Source organism: Candoia aspera, chromosome 1, assembly GCF_035149785.1.
Source record: "Candoia aspera isolate rCanAsp1 chromosome 1, rCanAsp1.hap2, whole genome shotgun sequence".
In the NCBI taxonomy this organism is placed as follows: Eukaryota; Metazoa; Chordata; class Lepidosauria; order Squamata; family Boidae; genus Candoia; species Candoia aspera.
This window is the reverse complement of record NC_086153.1, coordinates 303,918,056-303,944,116: the sequence shown is the minus strand read 5'-3', so window position 1 is coordinate 303,944,116 and position 26,061 is coordinate 303,918,056. Positions and strand designations below refer to the sequence as shown.

At 37.7% G+C, this 26,061-nt stretch overlaps 1 protein-coding gene across 2 annotated transcripts in view; it reads right to left on the bottom strand.

Moving 5' to 3' along the window:
* SPATA7 (spermatogenesis associated 7) overlaps window positions 1-26,061 on the bottom strand; it is a 46,402-nt gene that overhangs the window by 5,470 nt on the left and 14,871 nt on the right. Inside the window, exons 4-10 of one of the 2 annotated variants that reach the window (XM_063290195.1) lie at window positions 21,848-21,895; window positions 17,698-17,831; window positions 8,649-9,124; window positions 6,586-6,652; window positions 3,548-3,621; window positions 1,868-1,921; window positions 98-175 (exon numbers count right to left, since the gene is read on the bottom strand). In XM_063290195.1, the coding sequence (XP_063146265.1) occupies window positions 98-175; window positions 1,868-1,921; window positions 3,548-3,621; window positions 6,586-6,652; window positions 8,649-9,124; window positions 17,698-17,831; window positions 21,848-21,895 (931 nt within the window). The remainder of the gene's footprint in view (window positions 1-97; window positions 176-1,867; window positions 1,922-3,547; window positions 3,622-6,585; window positions 6,653-8,648; window positions 9,125-17,697; window positions 17,832-21,847; window positions 21,896-26,061) is intronic. The other variant, XM_063290196.1, reaches the window with a different exon arrangement.

Below are 26,061 nucleotides of genomic sequence, written 5' to 3'. Positions count from 1 at the left end.
CTTCCCCCAAACACATCTTTGGTTCTTCCATTATTTACCATTTACCAATGCATCACTGCAAAATATTTAAAACTAAGGAACTTTAAATATATCCAACCTGTTGGAAAATAATCCAAGTTTCAGAATTTCATCTGTTATGTCCTGAATGAAATTTAAATACAGCAGTTCTTCTTCTCTAAACAGAGAACATAAAAGCTAATTTTAGTCTTCAAATGAAAACACTGATCAAGCTTTTTAGATACTGTCAACCAATCCCCATTTATGATCTTGGATTATAAATACTAAATCGATAAATGAAGGCAGGTAGACTCTAATTTACCTCAAAGTTTTCTTAGGAGTAAATTTACTCTATTCCCTGCCATATTTTTCTCCTCTATAAATCAGCAGCAGCTGCTAGTACAAATTTGTACCTCTATATACAGGGGATCATCCCTGCAGCATCTGCAGCAGCCTCAGCTGAGTGTGGACACAAGCACACAGAAATGGCATCCATAGTATATTCTCATTGGCCTGAAGATAGTACATTCATAGCAGATGGCTAACGTGCAATTCACACTTGCAATTAACAGTTGCATGAACAATATCCACTTCTGCAGGATTCATAGGAATATGCAATTTCCTCCCAAATGTAAATGGACTACCTGTACCTGGACTGCAGGACTTAAGTCTTGAATTAGTTTTCTTATTACATTTTGTTGTCAAGCTAAGCAGCATTTATACATTTTTTTAAAAAAAGCATGTTAAATAACAGAAAACATTGCAAGGGAAATGATTTTAACTGCTCAGTTATCTAAACACAAGCAAGCAGATGCAAACTAATGCAATACCTACACAAACATTTAATAGAAATAAGCCATCAGCAAACCTGCTAACATGTTGCTAAATTCCCTCTTATATAAACAACAGTGTCTTTAAAGGAGTTGCTTGAGTGAAGAGTGTCAAGCAACAAACAGCTCTGGCATTTCTGGCTTTCCAGCTCTAACTATTGCATCAGCTAGAGCTGGAAAGCTTCCACTACTGGCATTCTGTTCAGTTACTGTATTGCTAAATTGTCTGGCTGTAGTGTTTTAAGAAAAGAATCCTACAATGCTTTCTCACTTTGAACTTCAGGTGAGGTAGAAACAGAACAGGTTTGGGAAAACAAACAATGACTTCCCATGAATCAGTGGGAAAACTGATCTTGTGGGGAAACTGATCTTTTAGCTGGAGTACAAAACATTTGGGAAAAAAGTGCATGAGACGATCTATCTCATGGGTCATAAATGATCCCACGGTGGCCTATGAGATGCAATGAAGTGGGTTATGTCGCATCCTTTTTGTCCCAGTGTAATACCGTTCTGCTTGTAGATTTTTCCTACTTATTTAGCTCATAAATAAGCAAACCTAATCCAACATATCTCTTTCTTTTCTCTTATAACATTTTCATATAAATAGGAAAGTGAACTGCCTCACATAGCATTTCATGGACTTTCTATAATGTAGCTTTGGGCCCAAAAGCAAGAAAGAAAATAAGAGAAATGCAGAAGAAATGGAAGTAAAATGACGCAATGGTGAATATAATTTAAATCAATCAACCAAGCAGGGTTGCAGTCTCTTGTGTCCTTAAACATGTGAATGCTGTGGTTATATTAGATAGTCTCATGTTGTTATGTGTGTCGAAAGGGCATCAAGGAGTGGGGTGGTGGGAGGGGGAAGGAAAGAAACAGCACTGGTGATAAGAGAGATAATCTGGCAGAGAAAAGCATGCATCATGCAAAAACTGATACAAATGGATCCACTGAGATTATAATTTGGTAGCACCCACTTAAAATTTCAGCTTCATTAATGCTTTGCATTTCTGTAACATAAAAATTAAAGAGTTACTTACTCCGCCTGGATTTTTCTCATGGTTGGGGACTGAATAGAACATGGAGAAATTGCTCTAAGCCACAAGGAGGAAGAAACAGTGCAAATCAGACCCAGAAGGCAGAATACTATGAAAATTTACATTGTTTCATATAAGGCTATGCTCAAACTGGCCTCCATGCCTAAAGGAGGAAAGTGCACAGTATGATCATTCTTTGATAATTACTGAATTTTACTCAACCTGCCCTCCACAATGAATGTATGGAGGAGAGGGAGTATAAGGAAGTATACAAAATAAGTAATCACTTTTAGAATTATTAAATGGCTATTACTCAGTAACTCTCTGTGTTGAAGGGGGAGAAAACATCCTAAGATGTTAAAATACAAAAGGGTTAATCAATCAAACTTAAACCTGTCAATCTACTTAGTGGGCAAAGACTAGTAAAACTCAGGAAACTCAAACCCTGAGCAACAATCAGGAGCAGGAAGGTGTTTTTCTCTCTCTGAGTTTTTAAAAAGGAGAGGGGAGCAGCTCCATTTTGCCCTTGCTATTTTGTCTTTATGTTCTATCCCAATAGGATAGATTCTGGGCAGTGAACAAGTAAACGACAATAAAACCACAGAACATAATAACCAAAATAGTCAACAATAAACAAGCCTGCAAATAATAGAACACTCCAGTATAGTTTTAACACATTCAAAGAGATGGGGGGCTCAATGTACCTCTGGGGGAAGTGTTCCAAACTGTGGGGGCTGTTAGTAAGGCCTGCTGTTTGGTCCATGCCCTCTGTACTTCTCAGCATTCCCCTCTAGACGTTTGTTGTATATGGGCCAATTTGATTCTGGCAAGTTGGTGCTTAATGAATCTCAGTGCTCTACTGTACCATATAGGGTTTTAGAGGTGATAACAAGCTCTTTGATTTGGGCCCAATGTCTTCCTAGCAACCAGTGCTGCAACCTGGTATGTTTGGCTCAGCCTGGAGTGGCACTATATAGTTGAGTGTCAGCATACTAGTGACAACTCACCCTGAACAGTAGAACAAAATGGGGGAAAGCACCGAGCCTGTGGGACCCCACACTGTCCCTCCCATGAACTCAAGCTCTTCCCCCCACGATTACCAACTGGAACTGCCCACTCAGGTTGGAACAGAACCACCATAAAACGGTTCTCTAACACCCAACTCAGGTAGGCTGTCTAGCAGAATACCATGGTTGAGTCTATGGAAAGCTGGTGACAACAAATCTGAAATTCATTTATTTCCATACTTTCTCAACAAAGGAAAGCCAGTATTACCCCTTTGTTAAAAATGGAGACTTTTAATAACTTTGGCCTTACACAAATTATTTCTACCCACCTTTCACCTCAAGTAAACATCTGCTCATTGATCATCCAGTTATTTTATCACATTCTCATTATTTACTAATTCATTATTTATTAATCAAAACAAATGTTGTGGTTCGAACAAAATTATTTCATACTTCACACGGGCTTTTTACTTGATTTGCTCTGCTACTGAAATTTTGTTTGAAGAAAAAGATGCATATTTGTACTTAGATAACAAGTTACAGCTCTAAACCTCATGAAATACATCCTTAACAGGCAATCATGGTGATGTGCTATCAGCAGTGAGGAGGGAGAATCAGAGAGTGTGTCAAAAAAGAAAGAAAAGGAACTAGATGTGTCCTTCTGAATATTGTTTACCTTGGAGAGGATAACTGAGAAATAGTTTTCATTTCATCAGACTTCTGTGCATTAGAAGACATGGTGTCTTCTACCTATACATAAAGAATACATCTCTGTTACTGGTGCATATACAAAGAGATGGGTCATTAAAGTGAAAGAAAAGGATGAAGTTGGGGGTGGTGGCTGATAAAAGCTTTTAAAAAAATATAGAACAGGGAACCAATGCCCAATTAATTTCTGGCTTCCTTGTACATGCTTTATATATTAATGTATTTTTTTCAAATATGTAATTGCCTCCCCCTACACCTTGTTTTAATTCCACATGCATTTTCTAAAAATGTTTTGTATGATTTATTTCCACACAGGCAAAATCTAAAATCTACTGAACAAAACAGAAACCTTGACTTAATGCAGAGGTCAGGACCCCATGGTGGTTCCCAAGCAACTTGGAGAGGTTCAAAACTTTTTTTTTTTAACCTGGTCTGCTGGGCAAGACTACATCCATCCATCTCCCGCCTGTAATATTTTTATAAATAACTCAAGATGGTGAACATACCTGACACTCCTTCCTCTTTCTCTTTTCCCCAGAACAACCACCCTGTGTGGTGAGTTGGGCTGAGAGAGAGGGACTGGCCCAAGGTCACACCACTAGACCAAACTGTAGGTGATTAGTACTGAGAATCCCATTGGGGGAGATGGGCAGTGATATAAATTTAATAAATAAATAAATAAATGAATCCCCCCCCCCGCCAGAAGACAGAGATTCAAGTTTAATTATTAAAAGTGGTATCTTTATTTTTTGCTCCACCTTGGCCCTAATGAACTCATTAGCTGTATTCATGGGGGAGTCACACAATTTCATTTATTGTCTTAGGGGGTCATAGTACCACACTGTTTTAGAAGCCCTGCCTTAATGCAAACCAAGTTGCAGAAATCCGGTAAGCAATTTTCATTGATCCTCCGCATTTACTTACACCCCCTAATTATTTTAAAAACTGGTTTGGAACAACATAGGCTACCCTTGAAAAGTATCCAGAAGCTACAGCTGGTCCAGAATGTAGCCGCACGGGTAATTTTAGGTGCTCCAAGTGCAGCACCTGTAACACCTTTACTGTGTGAGCTGCACTGGGTGCCAGTTTGCTTCCAGGTCAAATTGAAGGTGTTGGTTATGACCTTTAAAGCTCTACATGGCATGGGGCCAGGCTACCTGAGGGACCGTATTGTCCCCATTACATCGACCCGTCCCACCCAGGCATGCAGGGAGGGCATGCTACGGATCCCATCTGTTAAAGAGTTTCATCTGGCAGGATTGCGGAAGCATGCGTTCTCTGCAATAGCGCCTGCCCTTTGGAACATTTTTCCCCCCGGAGTTGAGGCAGGTCTCCTTGCTCCTGGACTTCTGAAAAAAATTAAAAACCTGGCTTTGTCAAGATGCCTGGGTTGGGAAAGAGAATAGTTCCTCTTGGGGATGGTTAGCTCCATAGAATTGCCCTGTTTTGCTTGCGGACAGAGAGACTATCTTAGCCATCTGAATTTTATTATATTTTAACATATTTATACTTTTATGTTACTGATATTATTGTATATTATTTATATTATAGTGTGTTTTTACTGTGAACTGCCCAGAGTCCCTCCTTGTGGGGGAGATGGACGGTGATAAATTTGATAGATAGATAGATAGATAGATAGATAGATAGATAGATAGATAGATAGATAGATAGATAGAGCTTCAGTTGGGAGGGAAGGATTGGAAAAAGTTTTATCTTCCAATTTCCTGAAGGGAAAGTCCTGTCTACTTTGCACACATGGACAATCCATAACTTGCTTGCAATCCAGAGTGGTCTGAAGTGAGGCTAACCAAGGTTTTCCATGCCACCATTAATTTTTGCCTTCAGGAGCTCCTCTTTGAGCAGTTCCACAGGTGGCAGAACTGGAGTATGTCCCAAATACAGGGATATGACTATTTCTGTCTGGTGGAAACTCACTCTCTCTCTCTCTCTTACACACAGAGAGAAAGCTTAGCAAGATGGAGGGGATGTGTTTGTAATGAAGGACCATGGATGGGAGGAGCTGACCCTACTCCCATCTTCCCCATAAGAATCACAGAATGTGAGAGAGAGTTTGAGTGTGTGTCATGTGAATGGAGAAGCCTCTGGGTTTGTGGGAGGGTGGAAGCTAGTCCTGGCTATTCCTTCTGCTGTTCCAGCCATCCAAACCATCTAACGATTCTGATTTACACCATGAAGCCTATTACTCTTTGTCCACTCCTTCACTAAGGTTAAGCCACTAATGAATGGAATTCAATATAACACATCTATTTGTTTTTAAATGCTTTTAAGATGTTACCAGCTTGTCATGTAAACCTCTTTTGGACAAAAATGCAGGAAATAAAAAAGCAAGAACATAAAAATAGTAATGTAAATATAAACTACACCGCTAAACTAAAAGTGCAGTAAAATGTTTTCGTTAAAATAAAATTGGATAAATGCAATCTTGCTGGAACACCACTGAGAAGACCTATTTATACAGTCAGCAAATTTTATAAATTCTAGCAGAAAGCCAGCAAGTAGCACCCCTAATGATAAACAACATATAGGCAGATTATTAAATTTTTAAAGGGTTAGGAACAACACTCTGAACTGGGCCTGGAACCCAAGGGCAACAAGTTAAACTACCATGGTATAATATTATTTATCCCTCTATCCCACAATAATGATTCAACTGGCCTCATTTTTCACCAAGGGAAGCGTCCTAGTTATGGTCAAATATAATTCCATTGTAATAATCCAGCAAATGAAACAGGCATGAGATTAATTTTCTTTAGTAAGGTTGGAACTAACATACCAAAACAAAGTGGAATAAAAGGCACTCCTGGTTACAGCCACCACTGTGTTTCTATAGAAAGCATCAAATCCAAAAAAAAAGAAAGAAAAAAGAAAAAAACCATCCAAGCCATAATTTCAATATGGAATATAACCAACTACCCAGAGCAACAGATTTCCCCTTATAAATGGCCTGGTGACTGGAACATAAAACAAATAGATCACTTGAATTACCTCCTTCGTGATCTTCTGAAAACCAGGCAAATTCTTTTTTTCAGCTCCTTCAGACTCTGCTTGAAAACTACAAAATATAATTATCTTATGCCACTTTTGCAGAAACAATAGTCCCATATACTATTTTGAGTATCTATGCATCAGAGTGCATTACCATCTGGGTTCAGAAAAAAATTATTGGAATTCTAATGCCTGTAAATGCTATATCCAGGTGTTTGTGAATGAAAAACAACTGGGCCATTGGAAGAAGAAATATACAAACAACTGATAATCCATCTGCTTGTATAAATCTTTTTTTAAAATAAAGTAAGGAACTGTAATATAGATATGAAAGGCAAGGAGTATTAACAGTTGCTATAGAACAACTATAGAACCTCTGGAGTTAAAGAGTATTCTTATAAGGCCTAAATCTTCTAATCATGCCACTATCATTTCCTTGCATGGCATTAAATACAATGGAGTTGCAGGGACTCTTAATTGGCTATAGAATTCCAGTCCTAGAGAAGACAGTGAACTGATAGCACTCAATAAACCTTTAGATTAGCATGAGGAAAGTCAGCAATATTATATGTGAAGGAGATGTAGTGAAGGCAGAAGTCATCTACTCTGTATTATTTATCTCTCTCAATAAGAGGCTTAATCCCTTGCAGTGGTGCTGCCTCTTAGTATCCTCTATTAATATAGATGGGGATAAATGAATTAAAATATATGGGAGATCTGGGTTTGGCAACTAAATCATGTGTATTTATTTATATAGTTCTGTTGATATATATGTCACTATACAGTGGAAGAAACTCAAACTGGTTATGGTCAAATATACTAACACAAACTAGAGATGCCCTCCTGCAAGAGGTTCTTGTATTCATAGTTATCAAATCCAGAACTTCATTGAACTGTGGCTGTACATATGTCTCTGTAAATCCAAACTGAAATATACTACTTGCAGTTAAATAATTGTAAATTTGTTTTTCAAGATAAGAATCAGGGTGGTCCTAACACAACAGTATTGGCCTTGAACCTTCAGGGACCTGGCTTCAAATTTCTTTTAAAGATAAATTCAGATGTGACTTTTATCAGGTCACATTGTCTGTGCCTCAGTTCACTATCCTATTTCTTTTATTATGAACATTCCAACCTTTCTTCCAGAGCAAAGTAATTTCTGCTTACTACTCTGGAACAGAGCTTACTATCTGTACTTCTGTGCCAGAAAAGAGATAAACCCAGTAGAACATTATTAACCAATATAAGAAAAGAATTATAATATGCTTGGATGCAGACTTGCTGGAGGGCATGGGACAAATGTTTTCTCCTAATTACTAATTCCTCCTTTCCTATGCCATTTCCCATGCTGTTCCAGAGTTTTGGGGAGTTCTTTGGAAAAGCACTGGGGGTGATGCCAGGAGGGAAAACATCATCCTCTTTCTTCAACAAAAAGATTTCCAGTGGATATCTTGATTCCACGTGCAAATGGAGGGAAGCTTTTCTATTTGTAGTTAGGCAATTCTGGATCTAGCCCAATCGCCCCCACCATATTCTATTAAGAATAAAGTTAAGCAGGTTTTAAAGTATTTATAGAAGTAAGAATCCATAGTATGACAATGGGATCTTACTGCATATGTAAGCACAGGCTTACAGGTATAGCAACTAAAATATACTGTATGAAACAGCAGGCAATCCGCTTTTCAGTGGGCATCCATTCCATGGATAATGCACTTACATCATTTGAAAGTGGCGTCTTTCAAAGAGAACAGTGAAATGAAGTGAATACCAGGTCTTTGTAATTGTCTGTTGCCTCACATTTTAAAGGGTCTTGTTTACACTGTGATAATAGCCACTGGATGAACTGTTATATTCATATACTATTATAGTATACTATTATTGGTCATTTTTCATCCATCTACTTCTAGCAAAGTTGTATCCTTTTAAACAGAGCATATTAGTTGCTACCCAGCCACCAAGCCCAGCTTTCCACTATTAAATCCGAACGTGAGGCAGCATTTCAATGCACCATAGAACAGGTTCATCCAATGTCTAAATATGACTTCCTTAAGAACATTCTTCACCTGCTTATGTCAGTTTGTGTTTCTGCTTCCATCTGTTGCTTCAAAATATCCTTCACTTTCCGTCTTGCTGGGGTATAGTATCTGTATTGTGAAAGAAAGGATTTAGCATCCGACTTCAAAGTCCGTGGAGTGAACGGTTGCTGGCCGTTGGTAAAATGCTGGGAATGCTTGTCGAGGAGATCCCCACTACATACTTTGGATTCAGGATTCTGAGCTTTTGGAGAATGTTTGCTTGTAGTAATGTCAGAAGAACTACAGGAAATTTTGGAGTGCAATTTTTGTAGGCTGGAAGTGCTGGAGCCTGAGCTTTCAATTGATATGTTGGAAATTTTTGGACCAGCCTTTTTGTTAGTTTTTTCTGTACTTTGAAGGATTGTGCTTTGACTCTCTGGAGTTGATAGGGAGCCCAACACACACTGCTGTTCACATGGTGTGCTTAAGGGTAGTCGATCATTGTCTTCTGGTTCCAATGAATTCTGGGGTGGGGTGGGAAAAGACATAAAAACCACAGGCTATTTGGTTGGATTGTTCTTTTCATGAAAAGCAAAGGAAGAATAAACACCAAATGAATATGATTATCAGCCGTTTGCCTCATAATGAAGTGCTTATAAAAGAAACACGCTCAAAATATAGAGATACTGATTGGACTCAGGCACTGTCTGTTGAGGCAGAGACATCCCCTCCGTCCCCACAAAGTGATAAAGACTTTTTGCCCCAAAGGCTTTGGACCTGCCAGATTGTTTTCTTGCTCTGGGATATGGCTCCAGTGGTAGCAGTTATTTTACTTCATTTTTGCTGAAATGGAACAGCAGTGAAAGAAAAAAAATCACCCAAGCATCCCACATATAGTAATATAAACCAATGGAAATATTACTATTAAACTGACAAGCTGATTTCTGTCCTACCCCCATAATTGTTTCAATTACTTAAATAACTACTTTTGCAAACAGTGTTTGAACAAGTATCAAAGAGATAGTTCTGTTTGTTTCATTTCATAGTTTCTATAAAGTATCTCATTGGTTATGCCCTTATTTGTATACCAGTTTGGGGTCTAAACCCCTCATGTCTCACAGACACATGCCTAAACAATCTGCAGTGCTTAACTGTTGTGGAATTTCCTTCCAGACCCACTAAAGGCACAGCCAGAGAGAATCTCACTGAAGTACTCTTTTACTTGGTAGCCAAGGGTCAATAACTTCTTCTAGACAAAAACTAGACAAAAAAGACAAAAACTCAGAAAATGGCTTCTCAATTGATATGATTTGGTGTAATTATCCTACTTATATCATTAGACATATGTGTGTGTGTGTGTGCGCGTGCGCATCTGCGCGCACGTTCAATCATGTATACACTTTAAACATGCATAGTTTGCTTAGCTACTTTCTCAAAACCAGTTCAAAACTCCTCTGTTCAATTCCAAGAAGGTGTATATCAAACCCACAGGCAGAACTTGGTTTTCAATTCTGGGTCCCAGATTAGATTTACATGAAAAGACTACCTGCTTCTTTGAATTCCACTTCATACCATTTTTGCTGCCTTTTCTCCATCATTGCTCCAATAAGCGTGGGGTGCTTGTAAATGCACGAATTCTCTCTCCTCTAAAACCTCTGACCATGGTGCTGATTATGATCATCTTCCTGCTTGCAGGACCACTGCCAACTACAATTGCCAAGGCTGTCTCAGAAGCTTCAGAGGAAAAAGGGCTAGCCCAAACACTAGCAGTATGCAATCATCAGAGCAAGCTGCAAGTAAACTATGGGCAGCACTAGTGTTTAGCAGCATGATCAAGAGGTTGCTCCACTGAGATCATGAAATTGCTGTACAGAATGTAGAAGACAGAAGTGACTACTTCTATCACCAGCAGAGTGAGTTGTGAAGCCTCATAGCTGGTCTGACCTAGTGCAATCCGCCACAACTGAGTGAGGAGCAGCAGCGAACACATTACATATATGACCTAACCCTTAAACATGTACTTTACATACATGAAAAAGTCTGCCATTTTGTTCATGTGCAAAATAACAAAAAACACGGCCAAAGCCACAGATGCATGAAAATCTTTATGTGTATACCAAAGTCTGGTCTCTATGTATCAACTGCAGATACAGAAAACTGTGGATAATGAGACACAGATGAGGGCCATCTGTAACAATTGGGAAAACAAGTAATGATACCCTTCCCAATCATATTCATTTATAAAAGCTTGATTTTTCTTTAGTACTGTAGTTTGATCTTTCCAGTTGTCTTAAAATAGTTCCATGGATGGCTAAAAAAAATGCAATATGCTTCATCATCTAGATTCCTAAACAAATAAAGCTTAGGCCTATGAATTCAAAATGTGTTTTGTTCCTAGTAATAGCCAATGTCTAAATATGTGATGAAGACCCTGAAAACGTAAGGCTTTTAAAAACCTTCTTACAAATTATTGACAATTAAATCAGAGGCAGGAATAAACATGTTCCTTTTTCCTTAAAATGCTAGTTTTCTGCAGGTGAAAATTTTATGGATTTCTACAATGCTCCATCTGTTCTGTCAATTAGTCCAATTCCATGAAAACCACACAATCTTCTTAAATGTGTGCTGAGATTATTTGCTCATCCCTTTTCTCTTGTGTGGCCACAAAGAAAAGATGGAAGTTTTTGTTTTCATTTTAGAGTTTAACATGTTATCTCAGCTCAAACAAATGGTAGTCTTAAACATGCTTGGTGGAAAAGCCAGTTTTGAACCACAGACAAATGTATTTCTCTGTGCATGATTAAGAAATGAAGTCATATTGCGATAAACTAAAAGCCCAGACATTTCTATCATTCACCACTGGATGTTCATAATACTCTTTAAAACATTCATACACTGTAGCAATTATTTCATACCTTTTCATTCTCTATAATACATTTTACATCCCCAGTACCCAAAATATCATTAACAGCCCTAAAAAGATGAATGCTACTTAGTATGTAATCTTGTTCTGTGTTACCTATTCAAACAGCTGCCTACTTAAAATAAAATGCTTTTATTTTTCAAATGTAATCCAATATAATGAACATTTTTGAAAAATAAACCTGCAGCCCACATTACATTTTCTTATAGGAAAAATGTATTATTTAACGCTGCAGCATTAATGTACATATTTTCTGTGCTTGTAGGCCAAATTATTAACAAGACAGTATCCTGGAAGGAAAAGAAATGAATTAAAATTCCGTCACAAATGATGATAAAAATGAAATATTCAATAAGAAAATCAAATAACAAAGAATAACTTAAAAATGAGTCAAAGTTTAAAACAAGGGAAAATACAAACAAGTACAGTATCTGTCTGGTATTGGCCATCCCAACTTCCAAGGGCATAGAACAAGGCTGCATATTGGCACCTCTCTTATTTAATGTTTATATAAATGATGTGGTTGATAGGCTGAAGAACCCAAACTTCCATCCACCCATATAGACATATATGAGAGACATATTACTATACTGCTGTATGTGGATGATGGAGTAATCCTCTCGAGAACACACAATGGACTCAAGAGAGCTTTGAACACCTCTGCACATCATTGTAAAGAGAACCAGCTGGAAATCAACTACTCTAAAACGCGTATAATGTCATTTGCAAATGGGCCCCAAAAGCACTCCTGGACTGTTAACAATCATGCCACTGAACAAGTGCAGTGTTTTCAATACCTGAGGGTAATTTTCCAGGCTAATGGAAATAAAAGGGTCCATGCTCCCTATGCTTCACAAAATGCACATAGGAGTGCAACAGCTATTTTAAGATTTCATCACTCCAGAGGAGATCAATATATAGTATACCGGCAGTCACTAAGCTCTTTGAGGCCAAGCCCATAGCTCAATTATTATATGGCACACAACTTGGACCACCCTCCAACCTTGCACCACTGGAACTTGTTCAATCTAAATTTTTAAGAGCTATTTTACAAGTTCCTCGCTGTGTCCCCAGTGCTTTACTATACATGGAGGCTGGAATGGTGAGAGTGGAGACTAGAATATGGCAAGCTGTGTTACACTACTGGCTGAAGCTGACACTTTTTCCTATAGGCTTAGTGCCACTGACATTAGATGACAGATTTCCAAGTGGGTAGAAACAAGCAGTTTACAACAAGCTCCCTTTCCTGGGACTTACTCCCTTTATTTACTATCTTTGGGCTATGAGCAAGCAAAAACCACACTTAGGCAAGTTTGTTGGACACAGACTGTCAAACGGATGCTGGTAATAACACTCAGCTTCCCCTTACACTCTAGCACCAGTTATGTATGTCACACAGCTTAACATCCCAAATCAGAGAAGGGCCTTCACCTTAGCCCGATGTAATGCTCTCCCTTCAGCACTTCTGGCTAGAGGGTATAAAAAGATACCATATCCATTACGAGTGTGTTCCTGTGACTCAGAACAGGTTGAAACTATCAAACATGCTCTTCTGTATTGCCAGTTTATACAGAACCTCAAAATGCTCTAATTACCCCATTTCTGACTAGCAAAACAGGATTCAACAATCAACAATATAAGCAATTTCTACTTTCCAATGAGAACCCTGAAATAAAACACAAGATTTCCAGGTTTTGTGTGGCGACGTGCAAAATCAGGCCAAGATAATTAAGAGTAACCGAACCTGCCTCGGTCTGGATAGCCAGAAATGGATCAGGTTCAGGAGGCTTCCAGTGGGGAATGGCGGACTGAACAGCTGTGCCTGCAAGTTCAGCCAGTGGAGCTGACAACATGGCAACTCTTTTCGGGCTCAGGCAGGTTCTCCTGAAGCCCAAAAATGTTCTCTGGATCAAGGAGAATACCTGGAATCATCCCATTTGTCCTCCGGATGGCTGCTTGCAGCCAGAAGATCGCAAACGGCGTTTGCGTTCGACTGGTAAGAGACAGCTGGGAGGCTGGGACTTCACCACTTTCCAAGCCGCGCTGTAGCCTTAAAGGGACACTAAGACCGGCCACCCCATTTCTAAATCACCAATTCGTATTTTTTTTTAAGGTATGTGTACCCCAAGAGAGGCTTTCTACAGCAAAGAGAAGCTGGTTCTCTTGGTGCTTATCGTTATTTTGGGGATTACTTAAAAAAAAAATTAAAGTTTTGGATTCCGTTTTCCTTCCAAATATAAGGAGGATTAAGAATAAACAATTGTCTTCCTGTTATTACTTTTGTATTAAATTTGAAGATATTAGCATTTTCCTACACATTGAATTGGCTGATTTGAACCTTCAGCTTTTTTTTCACTTTCCCTTGGGAGCTGTCTGCTTATGTCACTTTCACTTTGTGTAAACACACTCCAGAACCTTTTCATAGATTCGACTCTTGCTGGTTAAGCTCCTAGGGGGCGCCATAATCTACTGTGTGAGACATGGAAGATTTTGAACAGATTTTTTCTGACTTCCACCAAGATTTTAAACAGATTGCTTCTGACTCCTTCAGAAGCTTTATGAGAGATATTTATCAAGCTTTTATGCAAGATATTCAGGATATTGTGGAAAATATGAGATTTAAAATGTGCCATCAGGTTGGGGATGTGGTGGATAAAACTGAGGAATTTAACAGCAATAGAAATGTTTCCTTTAAGAGTGACATCGGGATTTTTACTGAGATGCTGGATGAAGACTGGATACTGGAACTGGAGAAATTTAAAGGGGGGAGAGATCTGCAAGCCATAAGTAAAATTGATCTCCTGGTGGAATGCCATGAAAAGAACCTGGAATTTTTGAGGGGAGCAGCTGGGCTGTTTGATTTTTTTGAAGAGAAAAACTCTGTGCACATTGTGGGGATATGTAACTGCTTTGGTTTATTTGGAAGTGGGATAAGGGTTGAAGAATGTTCATCTGGTTTGCTTTAAGTATTTGATTGATGCTATTTGCCTTTAAAGATTTGGATTTACTGTATTGAATTGGCTTTGTTTTTGGGGTTTATTAAGATTAAAATTATTAAAACTGTTGTATTAGGTAGAGAATGTTTATCTGGTTTGCTTTAAGGATTTGATTGATGTTATTACCTTTTAAAGATATGGAATTACTGTTTTGAATTGTCTATGTTTTTTGGGTTTATTAAGATTAAGATTGCTAAAACTGTTATATTATCAAGTACAACAGCAGACAACCTATGTGCTTTTTAATGTGATTCTTATTATAGTAGACAGAAATGTATAGAATAGTGGTAGGAAGGAAATAATTAAATATGTGTTATCTTTTGGAGGGGAGAAAGATGATTAGGAGGTTTATATGATTTTTTTTCTTTATTTTAATATAAGGGGGAGGAGTAACTGTATTGAGTGATTTTTACTATGTGCTAAAGTGGAATGATTTATAGAAATAATCTGGTGTTTTGGTTTAATATAGAGTAAGAGATTGATTATGGAAATCTTTGTATATCCTTGCTGTTAAAGTCGGAAGCCAATTTTTCTCTTGTGTTTTCGCACCTTTTTAGTTCTTTTTTCTTTCTTTGTAGTTTTTTGGGGGGTTTAGTAGTTTTTATTCTTCTTGTGAAACTTAATAAAATTTGTTAAAAAAAAAAAAAAAGAAATGGCTCAGGCTCAGCATTGACCACTGGCTTTTTAACTTTTTTTGCGCTTTGGTGTGCACACGCCATGTCAGCTATCGTACTATATTCTTCTCAGGTCTGACAGGGGTCTGTAAGAGAAGTTTATTATCCTCAAATGCTTTTTGGATAATTTTTTTGTTTTATCTACCAGTATTTTTTTGCGTTTGTATTTTATGTTGGTATTTTGAAGTTTATAGTACCCAGATTGCTAATTTTAATCTCTTTTCTCTTTTATTTTATTTATATTTCAAATTTTGTCACCGGCCATCTCACTTGAAGAGCGACTCTGGGTGGTTTACAGTGTTATTGTTGGTTTACAATGAAACTAAGATAAATGCAGGTTAAAGTACAATAAAAACAGTATTCTTAAATAAAAATATAAATATAAAATCCAAGATGGGGATGTTAAAAAGTTCTTAATTTAAAGTCATGTAATTCACATGGGCCTCTTCAGGGAACTAACCACCCCCAGGATTGATTAACCCCCCTCCCGCCCCAAGCAAGATGGCAGAGCAAAGTTTTCACCCCTTTCCAGAAGGCCAGGAGAGTGGGGGCCTGCCACACCTCCGGGAGAAGACTGTTCCACAGGGCAGGGGCTATGGCAGAGAAGCCTCTCTTCCTGGGCCCCGCCAATCAACAGTCTGTGATGAGCCCAGTTCTGTATTCCCTTAAATCTAACTTAACCACGAGTCATGAAAATATGAATATGGTTTAAGTTTATTCAAAGGGAATCAGCTTCTAGTTCAGAGACAGAGTCACAATTGGCTTTCCGCGCGCAATACAGCAGTTTAAAGCAATCCCACCCCCACAGCACTCAAGCAGCAAAGTCTGTAAAACCCTACTGGGCCTCCTCCAATTCCCCCCTCTGTCCTTTCCTTTCTCCTTCTCCATATGGCACAAACATTCCGTCTTTGAGCAATCCGTCTTCTCTTATCACACAATGGCTAGCTGAGGAATACCAGCTGTTTTGCACATACATTTTCCTTCAGCACCTTCCACCGCCCTCCCATCACTGCCGGTGAACTGCATGGCAGAGAAAAAGCTCCGAATTTGAATGCGGTGCAGGGCTTCCGACCTGATATTCCACCCCCCCAAAACATACAAAAGGAGACCCAAAGAACTCCCCAGGATTTTGCAAAAGCCCCAAGCCAGTAAAAGCGAGAGTTCAAACAGGAAGCAAAGTAACAGAATCTCATTTAGGCTTTGGGGGAAAGTTTTGATGGAAGTTTTTCACCAACTGGAGTGCACAAACATGATTGCTGTCAACCCATTCATTTTGGCCCTGTTGGAAATGTTTCCACCAAATTAGTGGAAACTAATGGGTGGGAGATAGGTGGGTGGGGGGAGTTGAAGAGGAGGCAGTCCCTTAACTTACCAAGGCTCAGGGATGGAAGAGATCAAGCCGGGAGTGGCTTGGATCAGGGTGGGTCCTAGGCTAATAACTAGTGGGATTCAGTTAATGACAACAGGGAGTGCCAGGATTGCTGTTGCTAAGCAATGCGGTCACATGATGTTGAGCTTTACGACTGCATTGCTTAGCAACAGAAATTCCGGTCCCAATTAGTCGTAACTCAAGGACTATGCGTATTTTTATCACACATATTTATATCAAGCATATCTCTAAATGCAGGTGAACTGAATACAGGCGTTGTAGGGTTATTTTGCAAGACAGAATCACATATGATTTAAAATCTGAGGGGGGGGAGGAGATCCTTATTGGTGCTAGACAAAAATGGAAGGACAGTGTCCTAACAGTCAGGAATCACGCTGAGATGAGGAATAGGTCTCTAGTGTTTATTACTGCTATATAAGACAGAAAATCCTAACAAACTGAAGAAGCGTGGGAAAACCCAGACAGATAAACCCCGAAAGTTAGGGCGGGTCTGATCTGTGTCTCTTTGAATGGCTGCTTAATTCCTCAGTACTACGCATGCATTTTTCCCCCTGGATAGAGGCCCCTCCTGCTCACCATCAGTACTCATGACAGACAGACTGAATTTCATCTTCCTCATTCTGAAGCAGGTAAATGGTGAGGACAAAATCACAGGAAACAAACTCCAGTTGCTATCTGTTAATCCTATGAATTATTACTCCTCCCTCCAGCAGATGAAAAAAAAGCAGATGTAGAATTAAATGAAGTTGGAATTAAGAAACTTCTTGTAAATAGGTATGAAACATGTATAAAAATATACAGAAAAAATTCACTTTTTTTTTTTCCCCAGTTCACGAGTTGATACTGGGGAAGTCCAGAACAAATTTAAAACTGAAAAATGAGATATTGATAGAAACAGCACTGGAGAACTTTGTCCATTCCTATTCGGCACACAATAAAATTATAGAAATTACACTACTGTGTATTATGTCCTTTTGCTTATCTCTAAAAGGAAATATTTTATTTAGGAAAACGTTTTTTTTGGTGACTGTAATTTATTTAGTACAATACTGCCATTCAACAACATACTAAAATCCGGAAGGAATCCTCCACTAATAGTAATGATGATACCTACTTTTCTATAGGTGGCAGACAGCAGTCTTCTACTCTCCCTGGAACTACATCGGGACACGTGTTTAGATGACGTCATCTCCTTCTCACATTTTTCTACCTCTTTCTTCAGCTTCTCTCTTCGTTGCTGATCTGAAACTTGAGAGGAAAATATTAGTCAGGATGAAAATACCAGGATTAACGTTTTTTTAAAAAACTTAAATTACAGGATTACTATGTTTGGGTAGACAAGAGTTAAAAATGGTTTCCAGCTAATGCCTTTTTTTGATAGTAATAAATATGAGATGATGAGAAACTTGGCAATGCCCTATAGACACTATATTATTAGCACTTCAGTAAATATATTCAATATTAAGTAATGAAACATACTCAATGCTTTATTTTGGAAAATGAACGCAATGTAATCATGGGGACCGGATTTAATATTTGCTCAAGGTTGAACTGTTATTTTATTAGATGAAAAAAATTAATGTCAGTTGTTTTTGGAAAATGGGCTGATTTCCTGTAAAATGAATTATTTTTTCTGTAAAATGCATAAAAACACCAAAATATTATATGGAGCTGAGTCCTTATTCTGTTCTAAGTCTATGAAGTTTACTTATGAGAAATGATCCACGAATCATTTTGAATGATACAACAATTATCTATTTATTAAATTATTAGTACCTCTTTGGCTTTATCACTTGATGTTCCATCTGTAATCTGATATACTATTATGAGGTTGAATGCATATATAAAAAAGGCAGTGAATGTCTACCTTACGATAAATCAACATATAATTTTATTCTACTTAATGACCCAAATCCGAAGTATTTACATTTGAATTCAAATTAATGGGTCAGGGATTAGTCACAATGGGAACATCCTACTGATTTTCTATAACAATAACCACAGCTAGCATGTCTGAGATGAGATGAGATGAGATGAGATGACTTTTTTTCTCTTTGGTTAGCCAACTTTGTATGACCTGACTTCAGCTTGTGGTACATATTTGGGAGAAAGCAGAATTTTCTGTTTCTGTTAATTTTCATTCAGTTATTTGCAGAACATTTCTTCATATTGTTTTGAATTTTCTTTCTGTTTCCTAGGATATTAGATATCTCACTCAATGCTGTAACAATTTTCTCAGGTAGCAATGCCAGATCGATCAGTCTGTCATTTCCTGGATCTTCCAGTCCCACATTGTAAAATAATTTTTATTGCCCTTTATAAACCAAGAGGAAAAAAACACAAACTAAAATAAACTAGAAAAATACTTATTAGAATAGATTAAATATAACAAAAAGCTATGTTCTTAAGACAACAAATTAAATTGACCAGACAAAATAATATTGATTGATCTTTCCATAACATCAAGCCTCATTCTTGTTTTCTTCTTTTCTGTAGAAAGGGACATGTTCTCCAGTCATCTAGCATTTTCCCAGTTCTTTAGGATCTCAAAAATAATACAGAAAGGGTCAGCCAGACTAACAATGAATTCCTTCAGTGCACTAGGGTACAATTTATCTGCTTGTAAGGATTTAAATGAATTCAAAGAGGGATTTCCTTTTTTTATAATAATTTTATTGAACATTACAATTAAAAAGATAAGAACTAATATAAACTAAAAAAGAAAAGAATAAAAAGAAAAAAAAGTGCAGGAAAGAAAGAGAGAGAGAGAGAGAGAGAGATGACTTCCCCCTTATAACAACAAGTATAAACAATTTTAATAACTTACCACCTTGTCTTAAAATACAACAAATGATCTATTCTTCCCATATCTCATCTCTTTATCTATAAACAAATCCTTAAAGTCTCATCATTCAGTCCTGGTCAGCAAAAGTCCATCAAGAGATAACAACATATCTATTTTAACCTTGATCAAATAAACCAACTTTATATTTCTTCCCTTTACTTTTAACAGTCTTGATCTTTTTATATTCTTTTCCTTTACTTCTAGCGATCTTGATCCTTAATCCCCTCAAATAATGTCCTAGAACTTGATTTCTTCTCATTTTTTCTTTGTCCTTTCTCACAAAATTCTTCAAAACTTTAACAAGTCTCTTTTGTAAATCCAATATAAGAAAGTTATCCAGGTCACTCTTTTTGATTTTGTAAGACATCAACTGGCCTCATTTGTATATTCAGTGTAGCACTGCCTTCCACTTTGTTCCCGTAGCCCGTTGTTTTTAAATCCACTTTCAAATCAGTCTCTATCCTATCCAGTAAAGCTTGCTCTTCTTCCATATCACCTTCTAAACACAGTCTATCTATAATGGCAGACATTTTTAAAATTAACCTCTGGGTCCACTGTTCACAAATATCCTTCAATACATCCAATGTTAGAGTATTTTGCTCCATTCTGTTTTAGTAAGTCAAATTTAAGTGCTCTCCCCTTTAATTGTAATCTTTAGTTCCTTCTGGTTCCTTCTAGCGTCCATCCTTCAAAATCCCATATTATATATATATATATATATATATATATATATATATATATATATATATATATATAGTATGTGTGTATATACATACATACATACATGGGTATATATATAGTGTGTGTGTGTGTGTGTGTATATTATTCAAAACAACAGCATTTTCCCATGGGAAGGTTTTTTATAATTAGTTTCAAAATCTTATTTCAAATCCATCTGGACCCTTAGTCCATTTCTAACTTTCCAAAATCAATGTTCCAATCACCTTTTTCCTGTTTACTAAAAAAAAAAAAATCCTTAAACTTTTATAAAACTAAGGATTGAAGCTAAGGATTGAAAGAAACTCATCCGATGTAATAAAACTTGCCCTTATGAAGTTTCCTAATATCTGAAAAGCAGTTAATAAGCAATTTCCAAAAGTGATTAGAAAGGGAAGCAGGCAAACCCAGTGTCCTATTTGAAAGCACCGAACTGTGGTTTGGGCTACGATGGCATTCCCTCATCTCCCAGAGCTCTAAACCCACTGGAGACGGCTGTTTTTCAGTCTCCTTGTGAGAAGCAACTGTCTAGAGCACTTGTGGATGATCCTAGTCTTCTCCTTGTCTGGAGAGGAATCGCAAAGAGTCAGTCTATTCACTAGCTCTTCATTCCACTGCGGTTGTCAGCTCCGCTCTCAGCGGAACCATCTTTAGTTTGCCATTTCTTCCCTGGAAGTCCTCAAAGAGGTATTTGCTGACCATGTTTCCTCTATCTCAACCTTCAATTTTGCCTCTTCATCCTGTCCTTCATATCTTCACAATATGCTGGTGGAACACCCAATTTTTTTTATTGAATAAGACTGAATGAAAATAATAGCTCAGTTGCTCTGCCTTTTGTTTGTTAACTCAGAGCACCTTGGCATCTTCATTAAGCACTTAGTATAATTCTTTTTCCTTTATTTTGAACATATCTAAAGAAGCCCTTGTTGTTATTCTTAGTCCCCATTGCTAACTTTAGCTCATGCTGAACTTTGGTTTACTTGATACCAGCTATATATTCCAGAATACCTGTCTGTGCTCTAATCTGTGACTTGACCCTCTTTCCTGTATATGCTTCAATTCTTCATTAAGACATTGGAGGTACCAGGAAAAAAAAAAACATTTTAAATAGCTAAAGAAGGATTAAAATGCATTCCTATGTGGGTAAACTATGTCCCACACTGCTAGATTTCCAAGAGAAATAATGGTACATTTCAATTAACTATCCAATCCTATCTTCTGATTAAGTCTTATTATAATTTGTGTCACTGATTCATAACCAAACAAATTCTTACTTAATGTACAGATGTTTCTGGTTTTACCTATAATACTTTTTGTGGACTGCACTTTGGAGAGAATTCATTCTCTAAATCTTCTGAAGAGTCAGAAACAAACAACCAAACTGACCGTCTGTGTGCCTTCCCCTGTACTCCAGAGTATGGTGCACTGTACTATACTACTGGCTCTGAGCTAAAGCAAAAAATAGACTGTTGATTGATCTCCACTGAAATCCTGGATCAGATACTGCATGAAGAAGAATTAAGCAAACAGAAGTATTGCAAAAATAGAGAAAAAATACACGGTTGTGGGGTTTGTTATATGCTCTGCCAAGCAGAAATGCAATTCGATGCTACATTTTCAGGTGTAGGAATATAAAATACAATATTCATGGGATGCTTTAGGAACGTTTTTAAATTATTAACAAATCAAAGAAAATACTTACATTTTATGCTGTTTAATCTGCTTTTTGGTAATGAACAGTCTACAGCAGCTGAAATCAAACAACATAATTAAAGTGAATAAAAAAGCCTTGTAATAGCTTTTGCTTGACATTGGCTATCAATATGAATCTACAAAATGAAACTTGTCCATGCTTTTAAATATGTTGTTCTTTTTTTAACTACCTACCTACCTACTAATTTACTTGTATGCCACCCATTCTTGAGGCTCCAGACAGCTAATAATAAATTGCTTTTTTAAAAAACCCAAAACTCATACAGTATAAATAAGCCATGCATGACATACTTCCCACTTGCATATTATAAAGCTCCTCTTCCTGTACCAAATGGAAGACAAAAGTTTTTACAAGTGGCAGTGGAAAAAACCCACTTCCAAAGCCCTGTCAGATGTCAGTCCCACAACAAGAGGACCTGAAAATAGTTTACCATATGAAATTTAATCGGACAGGTACATGAATTCTAGAGGAGGCAGTCCAGTCTCTCAAATAACCAGGATTGGAGTCATGTAGGACCTTAAAGGTGAAAAACAGTACCTTGAATTTTACCCAGAAGCCCACTGGCAACCAATGGAGCTCCTAAAGCAGGGTGCACCCATCACTGCCTGAACCTCCACATTCTGTACAGCTGTACCTTCCAGATGTTCTTCGGGGCAACCCCATATAGAATGTATTATAGTAATATAGCCAGAAGGTGACTAGGCATGAGTGCCATGAGCAGGGCCTCCTGATCCAAAAATGGTTGCAATTGGCACACCAGATATAACTGTGTAAAAGCCCTTGTAGTTACAGCTGCCACCTGCCCTTTGAGCAGGAGCTGTGAGTCTAGGAGAACTTCCAAATTGTGGCCCATCTTTGAGCAGAGGAGTATAACCCATTTAGAGACAAAGATAGCATTCATTCATTCATTCATTCATTCGTTTGCTTGCTTGCTTTATACATCTACCCATCACAAATACATGATTCTGGGTGGCTAACAATAAATAAAACAAGAGAAAAACATTACAACAAAATAATAAATAACATATAGAGCAGCAAGACAAAAACCAACTCATGATTTCCATGGAATTGGAAACCAGAGCCACTCCATCTCGGAGGGATTCAGTGTGACTGTTCCTCCCCATCCAGACCCTGACAGCCTCCAGGCACTAAGTTAGCACTTCCATTGCATTGCTTATTTAGCCCAGGACTGAGATGTATAGTTGAGTATCATCAATATATAGGGAACAAATACTTTAATAAATATTTCCTATAAACTTATGCTGTGGTACACTTCCAAATATATGAAAAATATGCCTCCATTATACACTGCATGCACAATGATTAGGCAAGTTGTAGTTTTGAGGATGAATTTCATTATTGAACAACTACAGTGCTCTGGGTCAATCCAAAATGTTAATAAACCTCAAACCTGAATATTTAAGAAAGTAAAAGTGAGGTTTTGGTTTTCTTAGGAGCATATCTATGTGTGCACAATTCTTGGGCAACTATTAGTGTGCAGAATTATTATGCAACTAAATGAAAAATGAAAATTCCCCCATCTTACTCGTTTATTTTCATCTGTTAAAGTGAGAATAAACAAACAACTCAAAATTTACAAATAAACATTTCTGACATTTCAAACAAAAAATCAGTGACGAATACAGCCGCCCTTCTTTGCAATAAGAGTCATAAGCCTTCCATTCATGGAGTCTGTCAGTTTCTTGATCTGTTGACAATCAACTATTTGTGCAGCGGCAACCACAGCCTCCCAGACACTGTTCAGGGAGGTGTACTGTTTTCCTTCACTGTAAATCTCCTGTTTGAGAAGGGCCCACAAGTTCTCAATAGGGTTTAGGTCAGGTGAGGAAGGGGGCCATGCCATTATTCTTTCATCTTTGAGGCCTTTACTGGCTAGCCATGCAGTGGAGTACTTTGATGCATGCGATGGAGCATTGTCCTGCAGAAACATCATGGTCTTCTTGAAAAATGCAGACTTTTTCCTGCACCACTGCTTCAAGAAAGTGTCTTCTAAAAACTGGCAGTAGGTTTGGGAGTTGATTTTGAGTCCATCTTCAACCCGAAAAGGTCCAACTAGCTCATCTTTAATAATACCAGCCCATACCAGTACCCCACCTCCACCTTGCTGGTGTCTGAGTTGAAGTAGAGCTCTGTGCCCGTTACTGATCCAGCCACGGGCCCATCCATCTGGTCCATCAAGAGTCACTTTCATCTCATCAGTCCATAAAACCTTTGAAAAATCTGTCTTCAGATATTTCTTGGCCCAGTCTTGCCGTTTCAACTTACGTGTCTTGTATAGTGGTGGTCGAGTTTCAGCCTTCCTTACCTTGGCCACGTCTCTGAGCACTGAACACCTTGTACTTCTGGACACTCCAGGTAGGTTGCAGTTCTGGAATATGACAGCACTGGAGGATAATTGGTTCCTGGTGCTTCACATTTGATTCTTCTCAAATCTTTGGCAGTTAATTTGTGTCTTTTTTTCTCAACACATTTCTTGCAACCCTGTTGACTATTTGCAACAAAACGCTTGATGGTTCTGTGGTCATACCCCAATATCTTAGCAATTTCAAGAGTGCTGCATCCCTCTGAAAGACTTTGTACAATTTTTGACTTTTCAAGAGTCAGTTAAATCTTATTTTTTGGCCCATTTTGCCTGAGGAAAAGAAGCTGCCTAATAATTATGCACACCTTGATATAGGGTATTGATCTCCTTAGGCCACACCCTCCCTCATTACACAAATACACATCACCTGATATGCTTATATCCAATAAGCATTCAGGTTTATATAGCTTGGAGGTGGAAAATATGCATAAAAATGATGATATGGTCAAAATACTCACTTGCCTAATAATTGTGCACACAGTGTAGAACAAAGCATTATGTAAGTGTAACTGTGGATTTATACTCTCCTTCCTAACAACATAATACTTCATTTTTTAAAAAAATTGTTGACTTGTGAAATTTTCTTGAGAACTGAATTTATATTTTCCCCTCCATAAGGCAGTTGCTGGGAATGGAGGTAACGATGCATGAAAAGTAACAAGAACATTTTACATTATCATATTTTAATGGCATATTCATTCAAGTCAATACAGTACTCAGAGACATACCTCTGTGCAGTTAATCCCATGAATCTGCCCCCTCTGAAAATATGAAAGGCGTTTTTTTGGGGGGGCAGTCTACTGATTACTCATGATGTTCAGGAACACAGCAGGCACTTCTGTCATCCAATTAATGCATGCATATTGTAAGTATATTGGAAACAAATGATCATTTAATCCTAGGTTAGACAGCAGCTGATCATTATAAAGTTAATTCTGCTCCTTACCATTTGCTATGTGGGGCAAAATAATAATTTTTTAGATAGCCGGGATAAGGGAAAGAAGAAAAGGAATACATAAAGTGCTTTGGTGACACAAATCTGTGGGACACATCCTTATGGTTAGAAAACTGGAAGCAAGCTCTAAGCAATGAACACACCTTTGCTGAGTTACTGGAAAGCTTCCAACTAGAATTGGCAAGCAGAATAAGAACAGGTTAGCAAACTTTGACTCAACTCATAATTAATGGGGTAACTTTATGCAGACATACTACTGCACTATGGTCAGCCATGAAAACAGGAAGATGGACAGCAGGAGAACATCCAGAAATAGTAACTTGCTGAAACCTGAAAATTAATATCCCCTTTTTTAAAATATAGGACAAAACCTATTTTTATTCTGTATCTCCAGCAGTTTTTGTGGAGAGTAACAATGAATGCAAGACTGACATGGTATCTTGAATATGGGCTATTATCTGCCTTCAGATAAAACTTCTGGTCTTTGTCCAATACTTTGTATGTTTCAAAATAAAACCTTCTCATTTATATCTAGCAGTGATTTTTCTCACCTTACGAGAACTTAAAGAGGGGGAGAAAGTATGTATACTGAAGGAAGTAACAATAGCATACTGAGTGGTCAGATTGATCAGCAACATGTTAGTTAGAATTATCAATTAAACTCCTCTGGGGTTCATCTGAATTAGTCTTAGAAACTCAGTCTTGGAAACTATTTAATATTTTTTATAATTATGACCAAAGACCATATCTGAGCATATAGAAAAGGCCAGCCTTCCATTACTTACTGTAAGACCCCCTAGCCTTCGGTACTGGAAACAAGGCTTCCTGATCACCTGGCCTAATTTTAAATTAAAACAGCCAGGC